General features: G+C 43.8%; 6 protein-coding genes across 6 annotated transcripts; 3 read left to right on the plus strand and 3 right to left on the minus strand.

The window, feature by feature from the left end:
• Positions 1-3,318: 3,318 nt before the first annotated feature.
• On the plus strand, positions 3,319-3,779 carry PHALS_06455 (uncharacterized protein; the record flags this gene model as incomplete). Its single annotated transcript, XM_024719743.1, has 4 exons — positions 3,319-3,390; positions 3,449-3,502; positions 3,586-3,655; positions 3,712-3,779. 4 exons carry the CDS (start codon positions 3,319-3,321, stop codon positions 3,777-3,779), a joined length of 264 nt encoding a protein of 87 aa, XP_024585012.1.
• A 175-nt stretch (positions 3,780-3,954) lies between these two features.
• Positions 3,955-5,607, minus strand: PHALS_06456 (acyltransferase domain containing protein; the record flags this gene model as incomplete). Its single annotated transcript, XM_024719744.1, has 5 exons — positions 3,955-4,321; positions 4,379-4,445; positions 4,509-5,039; positions 5,106-5,309; positions 5,382-5,607. 5 exons carry the CDS (start codon positions 5,605-5,607, stop codon positions 3,955-3,957), a joined length of 1,395 nt encoding a protein of 464 aa, XP_024585013.1.
• A 127-nt stretch (positions 5,608-5,734) lies between these two features.
• PHALS_06457 (glucokinase) lies at positions 5,735-7,234 on the plus strand (the record flags this gene model as incomplete). Its single annotated transcript, XM_024719746.1, has 9 exons — positions 5,735-5,899; positions 5,963-6,112; positions 6,177-6,267; positions 6,344-6,429; positions 6,491-6,599; positions 6,688-6,794; positions 6,856-6,912; positions 6,972-7,073; positions 7,139-7,234. 9 exons carry the CDS (start codon positions 5,735-5,737, stop codon positions 7,232-7,234), a joined length of 963 nt encoding a protein of 320 aa, XP_024585014.1.
• A 48-nt stretch (positions 7,235-7,282) lies between these two features.
• PHALS_06458 (Putative RNA polymerase II regulator) lies at positions 7,283-9,227 on the minus strand (the record flags this gene model as incomplete). The annotated part of the gene is made up of 7 exons (XM_024719747.1): positions 7,283-7,621; positions 7,708-7,794; positions 7,885-7,953; positions 8,017-8,166; positions 8,237-8,619; positions 8,691-8,800; positions 8,869-9,227. 7 exons carry the CDS (start codon positions 9,225-9,227, stop codon positions 7,283-7,285), a joined length of 1,497 nt encoding a protein of 498 aa, XP_024585015.1.
• A 562-nt stretch (positions 9,228-9,789) lies between these two features.
• PHALS_06459 (FOG: Ankyrin repeat) lies at positions 9,790-10,506 on the plus strand (the record flags this gene model as incomplete). The annotated part of the gene is made up of 2 exons (XM_024719748.1): positions 9,790-9,967; positions 10,031-10,506. The coding sequence occupies 2 exons, from the start codon at positions 9,790-9,792 to the stop codon at positions 10,504-10,506; spliced, it is 654 nt and encodes a 217-aa protein (XP_024585016.1).
• Positions 10,507-10,520: 14 nt separating this feature from the next.
• On the minus strand, positions 10,521-13,391 carry PHALS_06460 (Ubiquitin protein ligase RSP5/NEDD4; the record flags this gene model as incomplete). Its single annotated transcript, XM_024719749.1, has 11 exons — positions 10,521-10,559; positions 10,625-10,679; positions 10,743-10,849; positions 10,906-11,508; positions 11,580-11,842; positions 11,907-12,003; positions 12,077-12,352; positions 12,426-12,634; positions 12,712-12,797; positions 12,867-13,059; positions 13,133-13,391. The coding sequence occupies 11 exons, from the start codon at positions 13,389-13,391 to the stop codon at positions 10,521-10,523; spliced, it is 2,187 nt and encodes a 728-aa protein (XP_024585017.1).
• Between the last annotated feature and the right edge of the window lie 132 nt (positions 13,392-13,523).

Raw genomic sequence — 13,523 nt, forward strand, 5'->3', positions numbered from 1 at the left:
TGTAACGGGATTACACGTACCCTGGTAACAGGGTACGTGTCACACGAGATGTGCATGGTGTAACTACACCCAAACAAGAATACGGTATGTGGCTAGGTAGCCAGTACTTATGCGTATTTAGATTTTTTTATATATATTTAGTATTTTAGGAAAATCTAAACTTTCAAAATTAGGATAAATTGACAAATGAAAATCAGTTACGATTTTGAATTGAAGTGTTCGTTTGCCTTGGTTAGGGCTTTTAAGCTCTTTTAGAGGCAGCGGGATGCGATCCGCTGCACTAGTACTTGGTTCTTTCAAAGAACGAAAGGTTGGTGACCTAAAGACGCTTCCTCAAGCGCTTAACTACTGCAGCCCCACAACAGATTGAAACGGGGTTACACGTGCCCTTTGAAGAAGGGCGGGTCGCACAAGATTTTGCGACCGGACATAGGTGCGTAATACACAGTTAGTGTAATAGGACAGTGTTGTGGCTACACCGCGATAAGAAGCCAACACGTGGCAGGATTGCCAGTAGTAATGCATACTACTATATCAATTAGGTTTGCTATACTAATTAGATATTACTATATTAATAAGGAAGGCCTAGGGTTTTAGATATTGGCGGCTCTTCCGCAACTAAAGCAATAAAATACAGTTTCGTTTTAGAAAACAGAAGTTTTCGTTTGCCTTGCTAAGGCTTTAGTACTTAGAAGTAGTGGATTGCAATCCGCTATATTAGTACTGGTTCTTGGTAAGAACGTAAGGTCGGTGATCTTAACTTAGCTACTTCTAAGCAGAGAGCTACGAAATCCCCGCTGTAGGAACCATCGAGACTGGGTATCTTCCATGTCCTCGACACAGGGTTGATTAAGCAGAGAGTTTGTGAAGAAGGTCCTGGTGATCGTGTGGTGTCTTAAACACGCGAGCCTCCTTCGAGGCGACAGTTGAATGCGAATTGTGGGTGTTCTCAGTTCTGTTAGGGGGAAGTGTAACGAGGTTTAACCTGCCCTGGTATGAAGGGTGAAGGTTACACAAGATAGTGTGACCACACAATGGCTGTTGCTACGCATTAACAAGAAGTCAGAACGTGGCTAGACTGCCAGCAGTTTCACACTTAATTAGGTTTTACTATGTAGATAAAAAAAACCTATAGATTTGGATATAGGCGATTTTGCCGCATAAAACCGAGAAAAACGGTTTACGTTTCAAACGGAAGAGGTATTAGTCTTGGGTTAAGTTGAAGTTACTCTTAAAGTAAGTGGATTGCGATCTGATAAACTCGTAATGGTTCTAAGTATAGATCGAAGGTCAACGACCTTAACCAAGCTTCCTCTAAGCGAAAGAACTACGGCAGCCCCGCTGCATAAAGCTAACGCGTTTGATATACAAAAGATTTGAATTCTTGGTAATAAGGCAATTCCTTAACCGGATTCTGTTAATGCTTGCAACACTTTTGACACTATATCGGTTCACTTTTCTTCTGCGAGCAACGCGCTGCCTGGTCAGTATTCGATGGATCTTGGTATCGAGCTCGTCTTGTTAATTATTTTAAAGTACGTGTTTGAGGGGTCTTGCCTTGTGTACAGTATATTATATTTCTCGACTCCATCGCAACTTCTACGACTTGCCTCCATTTCTTTCCTTCCGCCAAATCCTTACCGTGCTCCCCTGTCCTACAGTGTCGTTTAAAAGTCTTAACCCCTCAAGAAGATATGCAAGTAATTACAAACCGCAAAATTTGCTGTTTGTCGTAAGGTGTTTCGATATTCTTGGCAATATTGTTTCATCAAATTTTGCTGAGTAGAAGGTAAAAACCGAACTGAATACATTTAGGTCCTTAGTTCGCTACTCTGTGCTACCTCTAAGCCTGTCTTTCTAGATCCTTCTAGAAGCTGCTATTAGCATCCTGATTTATCTAGACCAATGAGCTCCAACCATTATGTAATTACTTACTGTGACGTGCTCGTAAATACGGTGACGTCATCTGCCTGTTCAACATGCATTCGGCGGTGTAATCTCAACAAATTTTAATACATGTTCTATGACAATTCATCCTTTATATTAAATGTGGCATTATCTCACTCACCAAGCGACATGATCTTATTCAGTCAGAATAAAAATTGCTCAGAGCCCAGGCCTTGCTCATAATCATCTTGAGTTTCGTCGTCGTGGGACTCCTCTTATGGATATACATACCCCCATATTTTTTTGCAGCATCGCTAAAACTGATTGGTTAACCATAAGCAAAACTCATGCTTCGAGCGTATCTATTTTTTCGATAATTCTTTCCTTATCAGCAACGTATAGAATCATAATCCTCGCTCACATGGCACTTACACCGGTAAATTTGCCTACCGTATCCGAAGTCCCTTATTTGTTACGTAATGCGCCAATCCTAGAATTATAATCGTTTTGCTAACCGTATGCAGTGCATCAAAATCCTGATTACACTTCGTAAGAAGTACCCAGGTAAGAAACAATGACACTAGTACCGTGCCTTCTTCTCATTAACCATCTTCCCTGCCTTGCTAATTTCGATAAAAAGAGGTTTTGTTATGCCCTACCCCGTCAGGACATCAAGCACGTTAGATCCACAGAAGAAAATCGTGTTTTAATAATGTCTAGAGGTGCAACTCACTTTGTATATGGTGTGGACCACATGGTTCGGTTTGTGATTCACATGAAGTTTATATCTTGCATAGTTGTATATCCCTCTTACTTAATCAGTATTAAAGAGTCAAAGCTTTATCCGTGCAAGGTGCATGGCGCTACGACGCGTGCCGGCAATTTGCACGTACCTTCCGCGCAGAGGGTTGCTATTTAGGTCTAACAAGCATGGCAAGGTATACTACAAAATGTGATTGCCAAGTCAAATGGCGGTGCTGGCACTTTAGGTGACCATGATGATGACACGTGCCAAAACATGACGTTTATGGTAGTGCGTTTAGCGCAATGGCTTTTGATGGAATCATTAAGTCAAGTGAAGATATGGGGACTGCAGCGGTGGTGAATACACGGCTATAAGTGATGGCTTGTTAGTTTGTACTCTCTAATACATCAACCAACCGACCCCGAGCTTAAGTGGTTAGTCGCTTAGTCGCTACCTGGAACCAGGAAGGAAAAATAATTTACTAAGCAATCAGCCCTGAAAAGTTTGTCTGCCCGGTGTGTGATAATTAGGTGAGCCGCAGCCGAAAAAAAAACGTAGTGTGCTGAGGGGGTACGGAAACTGTCCCAGAAACGGTTATGTCGTAGCTAATATCTCGAAATACAATACCTGAGAATTTATAATACCAAATGACCGTAACATGGTATTTCAATTAATTTTTTTAGAAAATGGTCGGAAGTGGAGCTGTCAGCGATGAGGGCTGGAAGAAGCAATTATCTATTCAGAAGCTTGACGGCGAAGTGAGTGCCATAAAAGTCTAAATGAAATCGTTGCGTGGTCTTCTCAACCATAGTGTAGATTCAGCAGCTCAAGGTTGCGTTGAGTGAGCTCAACACATTGAAGCCGATGAAGGTGCTCAGTCGGTAGCTTTAAAACATGCGGTTGATAGAGCTCGGTATTGTTCTGATTCTCATGTCATTTGATCCTGTGATCAGACCACCTACACTAAGAAAGCTAATGCCTTTTTCCTTGAGAAACATGATGTAATTGCGAAGGCGAAGAGCTGTAAGCTGCCAGTGATTCCTGTGTGCGTCAAAGTAATTAATAACGATGTGATGTAGCCATGTTGAAGGAGTTAGAAGAAAATCGGTACGGCATCGGTCTTGAGCTTCGTGATATCGCGCAATAGCTTGGCTCCAATCGCTGCATTGCGTGTCTCTCGGTGCGACACAGATTTAGTGCTGCTTTGTCATGACATCACAGAACACAGAAAGCTTTAAAATAAAGTTTCTGGCCAAAGAATTGTCTGTATACCGAACAAACACTTATAGTGTATTCAATCCAAAGACGCAACAGCTATTGTATCACCTTGCTAGAAGTGAGTCACTTATGGAAGAAGTGCGATGGTAAAATCGTCGATTCACGGGTGAGATTGCGATTGACTTGTGCAAAGCAGATAGGAAATTGGCATCTACGAATGATTCCACAAGAGTGTGGACATCTCGCGCTAGAAGCTCACGCTCCTTTCGCAGCGCCGAAACCTGCTCTGCATGAGTTGCGATATTAAAGAGAAAATACACATTCTCGGCTATGGAACGGCTTTCTTCCAGTACGCGTATGTGCGAGTAAAGTAAAAGAGGCAAGCCAACCGCCAAGACGTACGCGTAAGAGGATCCAAAGAAGAACCAAGTTGCTAGAATTAGTACAAGCCAATGAACTGGCACCAACACACTACAATACATAGACGGTCACACTTCTATATATTACGGATCAAAAGTATAAACATACCCGGCCGCAAAAATCTTGAACATGGACTTGGATTCCACAAAACCTGCCAGCCTATTCAGCTTCTTTCCTGTCGATCAATACAACACGCAACGTTAGCTCTGTCAAACAACCATGGCTACCTCAGGCGTACCAATAAAATAGTACGGAAAGTTAAGCAAAAGCCCGGGTGTTGCTAGGGGCAGCAATACCAACAAGTACAAAATTCGCTCGAAGAACAATTTTATAAGCGACTGCTCATTTGGCATCGATTGATTCACCTCTTGATCTTTCAGCCTTAGCTTTTCTAGTTGCTCTTTGTATTGAAGTACTTTTTCACATGTTCTTTTGATTCGATCCTTTTGCTCCTCATTTTCAGGCTTCGCTTCCAGCATTCTGATAATGAACTGGGTCAAGCGAACCTCTTTTAGAGCATCAATGGTTCCAGGGGTGCTAAGATAAAGGCGACGCATCATTCGCGCCGCGTGAATTATGGTAAAATCAGATGCGTTTAAAGTCAAATCATGCATTCGTTCCTCCAAGTCATGAGTAAGACGCTTCACTTCCCTGTGTTCGTCCTGTTGAAAAACGTCACTGTGCACCAGTTCAGGCGTTATCACCATAGGTGGGCCAAACTCCAGTGTCATCTGGCTTCGAAAATGATCTTTACTAAAATAGTTGAGACCTAATGGAATGATAGGAATGGGCCGGTCAAAATGTTTTGCAAAACCTGTCGCGACACGCACAACACCTGTGCGTAACGACAGCATCTTTGGTGCTGTATACGATGTTCCTTCAGGAAATAACACCATGACATTATTATCAGCAAGCACACCCCACGTGTGCTCAAACATAGCGCGATTAGCCGCCTCGAGCTCTTCGGGGGTCTTGTCCGAGTCCACGTCAGCAAGACTGGTCTCTTTGCGACGCGGACGATAAACAGGCACGGCACCAGCTTTTTTGAGGAAAAAAGAAGCGACAGGGTTACTAAAGAGTGAGCCTTTTGCCCATACATAAGGATTGCGACCTTGAATTATGGCTTCAGTCATGACTAGGATGGCATCCACAAGCATGTTGGGGTGGTTTGGACACAGGATGACAGGCCCTTCGCGCGGAAAGTTGTTGAGTCCGTACACTTCAATCTTACGAAAATACGTGTGTAGTAAAAGCCGAAGAAAGCGCGCCATGATAGTGTACCCTTGCGTTGCGAGGATCACGAGGGCCAGCGTAAGCCACATCAATGTAGACAACATGCTGTAAGCCGAATATTAGATACTTTGATTTTAATTAATATAAAATTCAAAAACGACAGTTGAAGGAAGCGCCCAATCAAGGCTCTAGGAAAGGAAAACGACGATGTGACAATGACAGAAGTCGCTAATGTTCGCCGGTGTAGATATTGGTGCTACGGGTATTAAAGTGGGCGTTGTAACGTCAGAGGGCGTTGTGGTGGCGCGTGAACAGGCGAATTTTCGCCCAAATAAGCACAAGCCACAAGATGTGATAGATCTGTCGATCTTCTTGCTGCACAAAGTACTAAAAAAAGTGCGTTGTGTAGCTCTAATGCCGAGATCTTCCGCACTCACGATTTGTGAGCATTCTTGATAGACAAAATTAGAGCTAGAAGATATCAGAGCCGTTGGTGTGGGGTGCCCCGGTGTCCTTGAGGTTGGTGGAGTTGTTCACGCTGCTGCCAACTTTCCGACCTGGAAAGACGTGCCACTTCAGCAATTATTTTCCGGTATTCTTGACAAACCAGTTAGTTAACTGCTAAATGCTGACGTGAGAGCGTACTCATGCGCTGCCTGACGTGTGACACAAGATTACAGTTTGCAATGACGCCGATGCTGCCATTTTAGCGGAACAGTGGGTTGGTACAGCCAGGAGCGGTGTCAAGGACTTTATCATGCTCAGTACGATCCTTGATAAATTTTGTTGCTGGCAAGATACCTGAATCGATATTGAAAATATGAATGTTTTGTTGTAAAGCTCTTGGTACTGGAGTGGGTTTTGGGGCTGTTGTGAACGGTGAGCTAGTGCGGGGTGGCAACAATGCCGTTGAAGGGGGTCACATTGTACGATATTTTAGTATTGCTTTCGTTTTGGTCAGTACTGATTGCCCTCGCTTGATTATAGATTGTCGAGCGTAATGGAAGATTGTGCGGGTGCTCCCAACGAGGATGCTTAGAGGCATACAGCTCGGCAAGCGCGCTCATACATCAAGTTCAAGAGCATTTACGCGCAGGTTCGTTGACTGAGAAAAAAAAAAATTCCTTCATGCAGTTGCAGCGGTATTTAATGAATGATTTGTCGATCTTCGCCTGGCCTTGCAGGCGAGGTCTCAAGTGTATCTCAATACCTTGAAACTCAAATTGATGCTGAGTTAGTTTTCAAGCTCGCCTCTGAAGGTGATGAATTGTGCCAGCATCTCATCGAAAGCGTATGTGGTCAAGCTTTTGCTTTTGCCTTTGGTCGAAAGTTTCTGATGTTCGAGTCTGCAGGCTGCTGACTATCTGGGTTTTGCGTGCGTGACCTTCTGTCGAATGCTGGATCCAGAGGTTGTATAAATTTTGCGCATGTTATGAATGTGACCATGTTGACAGTATTTGATTTTTAGATAATCGTTCTTTCTGGTGGAATAGCTGAAGCTGGCGAGTCATATATCGAAAAAATACGCCTTGCATACGCCAAGTATTCGTGGACAAGACTTCCAAACCCTGTACGTTATCCTTATTGCACTTTCTTTCATATCTCTGTTTTGACAGCTCTTTCTATCATATATAGGTACGCATAGAGAAAGCAAGTGCAGGATATGACTCCGGTATTATCGGTGCGGTTGCAGTGCACGCATGCAGAAAACAACTCAAAACACATGAATAATATATTTTTCAGTCGTGAACACGATGTCAAACTTGCTCTAAATGTAAACTATTCACTGTCACTGTCGCTGATTACTGGGCTAGCACTGCCGTCGTTGTGTGGAACGGGACTATTGCTGCTATCTTTCTTTACAGGTATGGTAGTACCCACGTTGAGAATGTCTGAGGAAGGTATGCTAGTCTTTGTGTCCCCATCAGCATTAGGCGACGCAAGCACGTCTCCTAATCGTTGGCGCTTAAACTCATGCACGTTCTCATCATCATCAAGCTGATCGTCATAAATTCCTCCGCATTCAAAAAGAATTTGAGTGCGACGTTCGTTTTCAGCTTCCGAATATTCTCGACGGTGAACGACCGCTCCATGACGACGTTTATCATCGCCGCTCATCTACATCAGCCATAAAATTGTACGAATACATAAAAACCCGATCCGCAATCTGCACTTTAACCATTAGCTCGATTCAAGAAACAAACCTTCGTCTTTTTTAGTTGAATTCGGTTCAAAACGTCACTGTATGTAAATTGGTTTGACTCAGGATCCAACATGAAGACAATGTGGAGCTATACAGATCGTATACCGAACACCATTGATGAAAAAGTACAATGTTATCTCGGTGCAAACCAAAATGCCTTTTCAATAGTCAAACGTACGCTATCAAGCGACTCCACCGACATAAGATACTCTCGGAAGTATGAGAATTTTTTGCGATCAGTGTTTTCCTGAAAAAAAGAGTCACGATATCTGAAATGTTTAAACCACTTTCTTTTGCATATGCACAATACCTCTTCTTCGGTATTGGGCAATAAAATCGATCCTTGAATAAGCTCATTGCCAGCTTGCATTTTCTTGTTAATGCCACACAACAAAGCACGTTCCTCGCGAAAAGTAACTCCCTTGCTCTTGATATCTTCAGATGGAAGCATGTCGTATGACTGCATATGAAACATTTATTGTTAATGAAATGCAACATCCAGACGTCCTAGTAGAATTATTTGAGCGCACCAAAATAGCATATTTGTTAGCTGACAAGAGCTGATCCGGAAAAACATCCCAGACTTTAACGGCTTTCTGCTTCTTGCTGTGCGGGTGTACCAATGTTGCGGGGTCATTAATGTCGCGAAAAGAAGCTTCAGCACGGTCTTCCAACGTTTCGGACACCACTTCTGCAAGCGCCATCTCTGTGCCCTTGCGTAGCGCACTTTGAATTTCGGCCTCACTCTTGAACTTGTGCACCGAATCATACAAATCGTTGCCCATGTACTCTGTCCGTCGCAGCCAAGATACCGTTGGACGGACTTTCGACCGGCCTTTTGAGCCAGCATGGTCCTCCTTCATCATCAAGATCTGCTCGTCGCCAACCTCCAGTGGTTCAGGCTCCATAGGTACTACAGAATGTGACCGCAATAAATGCATCAGCTATGACGAAAATCAGAAATTAATTTTGGTTTCCACATACCCTCGTACTTGGCTGGATCGATTAGATCGATGGTAAGTCCAAGGTTTGGCTCTTCGTGAATCTCGTATGTGTAGTCCATCTCGAGGGTATTAGGCTTGTATTTTATGAGTCTGTTTACAAAAAATGCTGCTACTTTTACTGCATTCTTAGCATCAGCATAGTTGCTGCATGAACGCACCGTTCCGGTTCGTGAGGGTACTTAACAAATTTTGTGTCGAAAGGAATGTCGGGTAGTGTATTACGAAACTCAAGGGTAGCAAGAAATTCAGACTGTTTTCCGAGTAATGCACGGCGCTTTGCCTGAGCGTGACTTTCTAGGATCATGCGTGTGTGATCGCGACGCGCTTTGAGCTTGTCCTCTTTGTATTTGGCCACTTTCTTACGCTCGAGCTCGTACCGCGCACGCTCTTCTGCTGTGGCGTTTGTTCCAGGAGGTGCGCGACGTTTTCGAATCTCTTCATTCGTCCCGTCATGGCTACGGCCGTTGCTGCTGTTTTTCGCCAACGTGGCGCCGTGGACCTCCGACGCCTGTGTCATCGTTTTGAGAAAATGTGGAGTACGTATGATACACCATTAACTTCCAAATCATAAATAAAAAACGAAATTTGAAACGGCGTTCATGAAGCCACTGATGGAAATGGCGAAGCGCCCGCTGGTTGTAGCAACCATAGTGCTTCTACTTAGTGTTTCATATCGTTTTGCTCGGGTACTTTCGCTACAATACATCGTGGATGTTCTACAAGATGCTTTAATGCGGCAATTCAAGAAATTTAGGAAAGCCATATTTCAGTCGATCTTCTTTGCAGTGGCAGCCACTGCAGTCTTTTACTACGATTATAGCTCTTACAACTGTTGGTATATCCTTACGTCCGACGTTTGGAAATATATATTACCGTTGCCGCTTACACTGCATCAAGGCAAGAAGAGCAGGATGATCGGTATACCGATCTTCGCGTTTTTTATTGCAGTAGTCGACGCTGTTCGAGTATTTAGAGATCCGACTTCAAAATTCGAAAGTCTGCTTTTAGCTTCTGTGAAAAATTTGATACAGCCTGGTTTGGATTTTTTGGAGGAAGCATTTTCTCAACTTGGCGAAAATATGCTTCCCTGGTCTCGCACAAATGTATCCTGGAGAACTATCACTGAAACGTTAGATACTTCAGAAGAATCTACGACGAGACTGTTGTTGTACATTATATTGCTGGTAGAGCTTTTGCTAGCTGCTGGAGTGTGTGTAAGCTACGCGCTTGCACGCTTCTTTCATGCCTCTCAGCATGGTACGTCAGAATGTATGTGTCATACTAGCAGGCGGTTCGACGGATAACGAGCTAATTTTGTAGATGGTGATGAACTACGTGACGCTACCAGAAGCAATGATGTTTTAGGAGTCAAGTTGCTTATTGCTCGAGGAATGAATCCTAATGCATGTTCAGGAGATGGCACGACGGCACTGCACGTTTGTGGTCAACAGGCGATGAATCGGGTTGCTTGCTTTCTTCTTGAGCAAGGAGCAGATGTCAATGTCCGTGATCGGCTTGGATTGACGCCATTGCATTGGGCAGTACAGATGCGACGAGAGGAAATATCGCCTGCAAATCGCTTGTCGATAATCCGGACTTTGTTGCAACACGGCGCGGATCCTCGTAAACCTGACGCAAGTGGTATAACCCCTTTACAGATAGCATGTCGAAAAGAGAATGAGGCTTCATTAGGAGTACTAAAAGACTTTTTGCCTGGCGAGGAGGTTGATGCCGGACAGGCTGAAATTACAGATATGATAGATGTTTCTGCACGTGAAATTTATAATTCTGAATGATCACGAAATTGTAATCAGCGACTGTTAAAGCCTGTGACGTCCATTTCGACGACCTGTTAAAAGCATAAAGAGTTCAAAAATAGCTATTGGCAAACACAACGACGACAAAATTACATACCATCGTCAATATGCGCTCGAGTTCGGCTTTTGATGAATACAAAGGTAAATCAAGTCTGCAAGAGCGATTGAGGAAAGTTGGATGATGACACTGCGACATGTAGATTAAAAAAACTCACCGGTTAGCACATGTGCTTGCGTGTGGTAATATCGTGTATGTGGTCTCAACATTCTTCCCAAGCTGAATAGTGAATAACTGAATCTCGCCATCCGTTCCGGTTAGACCCTACAAACATAATTAGATGTCAACACATAGTAAAAGTATTGCGGAGTTTTCCTTACCTTAAATCCCTCAACAGGGATACCTCTGGAGCCAGTTACATACTGTAGAAGCCGACTGCATTGGTCGTGGGAAAAAGATTCAACGATTTCCCAAAACCACGTAATTACTTCAAACTCATGAGAACTTTCTTCAAGGAATCGGACCTCAGTGTACTGCTTCCAATCGCTAATATCGATGTGAGGTAATCCGGAAAGCAGTAAGTCGAACTCTTTGTAGTCAAAAACGTGGAGAACTGGATCATTGATGACGCTGTTCAAACCCTCGATGATACTCGACAGTTCAGCTTGGACACTATCGAACAGATAATACTGCGCCACTTTTGCAACGTAAAGTTGTTTGTTTCCTTCGTGCAAAAAAACGTTAGACCCGCATGGTACAAGCTCGACACCTTCAACTGTAAAATTCAGACCCAAGGTACTGGACTTATTGTTTTCAAGAATCCACCGCATGCTGAAGTACACCGTTTCATCGAGAAGGTACAGGTCATAGAAAGTCAATGGAACACCAAGAATGTGCTTCAAAAGGGGAATGGAAAGCCGCACATTCAGGAGGAGACCTTCCAGCAACGCTTTTCCGAGAAGTTTTCCAAGGAAAATATACATCTGTAACAGTATTTACGCTATTGTCAAATCATCTCATTACAAGATGCAATAAACTAAATAATGTACCGTACCTTTAATTGCTTGGTCACATCTTCCTTTGAGGCCCGAAGTATCCAATATCCTTGATGAGCTGAGGAGCTTGTGAGAGTAAATAGCCCCTGAGTCTCGGAAAACAGCTCGTTACACACCAAATGAAGCCACTCTCGCAACAAACCACCTCCGTCAACGCCAGCCTCACCCATAAAGTCAACTCGAAGGCGACGATGGAGAGTTCCAATCGGTGTTGACATAAACAGAGCCATGGACTGCTCTATAACTCTGTCACGATGAATACCTGGCATAAATTGACATCATATTATAGCCACGTTAAAACATCACTGCAAAATTCTTTGACTCACGAATTGTGTGATGTCCATCCACAATCGATGGACACAACTTGAGCGAATACTGATAAAACCATTGTGTTTTTTCCAAGAATGACAGAGTCGACGCCCGCTGAAGTTTTGAATAATAAACAGATATAGAGTAGTTAGTACGATAGGTTTTGAACATATCAAAACTACCTTACCATAATTGTTTTTGAATACTTGCGGGATGATGCCGAATACTCGTCGGCCAAGCGCCACACGACAACTTGACTGTCAGATCCTGAATCATCTCGTACGAATGCAGTGTCAAGATTAAGCGGCGTGAGGGGCCGTCGTCTGCCGCGTACAGAACCCATTGAAGGCGCAGGTTTTAAGTGAACAGTTTGTTGCTTTTGCCACTCCTGGTAGTCACGCTCGTTGGTAATGGTGCTACACAAAGCTTTATTATCCTGTAGAGCTTCAAAAGGAATTTTAACCTGAAGTCGCAAAAAAATGCTGTTTTGATTCATACGATCTTGCTTGACATTTGACACATTCAGACTACCTTACCCAACGCACGTTCGGTCCTGCAATGCAGCGTTTCCACTTATGCCGATCGCGTGCAACGAGCTGGCGATCAGTCAAACTACTGCTGTCAGAACGTTTCACACTATGACCAGAGTCAGAGCGGGGAGATGACAAAAGGAGGTAGTCTGGAGCCGAGTGAGTACCACCCTCAACGTGGGAGGCGACAACGACCGATGCATTATTACTTTGGGCTATTTTACGCACAGAAGTCGAAAGTACGAGCAGGACATATCAATCATAATGTTAGTATTCTTTCTGACAGGCTTACCCTCTGGCGAAGTGCCGCATAATACACACTCAGAGCTGGAAATCTCATTGGTGTGGCGACAGACTTCGCACTTCCAGCCGCAATTTCTGCAATATACGTAGCAACCATTCAGTCGAATATGCCATGTTACTTGCTTGCCATCATAAAAGACGTACGGTCGTTCGATGTAGGCTCGATGGCGTGAACGTCGACTGGACCTTGTACAACACTCGATACATGCTTTCCATGTCAAGCAGATGGTAATGGCTATCAATCCAAGACCAATACTGGCCCCAATTATTGCGATTTTTCCACAACTGATACCATCTGAGCTGCCCATACAGCCATAGTCATCGCCATCGTTTTCATCTTTTAGACAAACAAAGCTCATGCATGAATGCGATTACTTGTAAAAGCAACAATTTTATATAATTCCACGTACGATAATATTCATATTCGCCCGTGATATTAGAGTAGCGGCCATCTATTACGGGCATAAGAGCCCGTGAGGTCATGTCGTTTCGATCATCCACAATCTCCAAGGCTCTTCGCAGCTGCAGCGTCTGAGTATCAATACCCCTTGGTGCTATTGGCATCATCATGCAAAGGAGTATATCCGCGGCGACCAATATGATAAATCGCTGTCGCGTCGCTCTCGCAACGCTCTTAACGAACATCATGGCTTCTGGAAAGCCGCGCATCGAGCGCAAATTAGAAAAGCATGGCTGCAACGGGAAGTTTTTCAAGCCAGCCTGCATAAATTGGTTTCCACCAATGACACGCCATGTCAGTAATCGTATTGACGTTACACTCAGTGCAGCGACAGGGTCAAA

This window comes from Plasmopara halstedii, assembly GCF_900000015.1.
Source record: "Plasmopara halstedii genome assembly, contig: Scaffold_2956, whole genome shotgun sequence".
NCBI classification, from domain to species: domain Eukaryota; phylum Oomycota; class Peronosporomycetes; order Peronosporales; family Peronosporaceae; genus Plasmopara; species Plasmopara halstedii.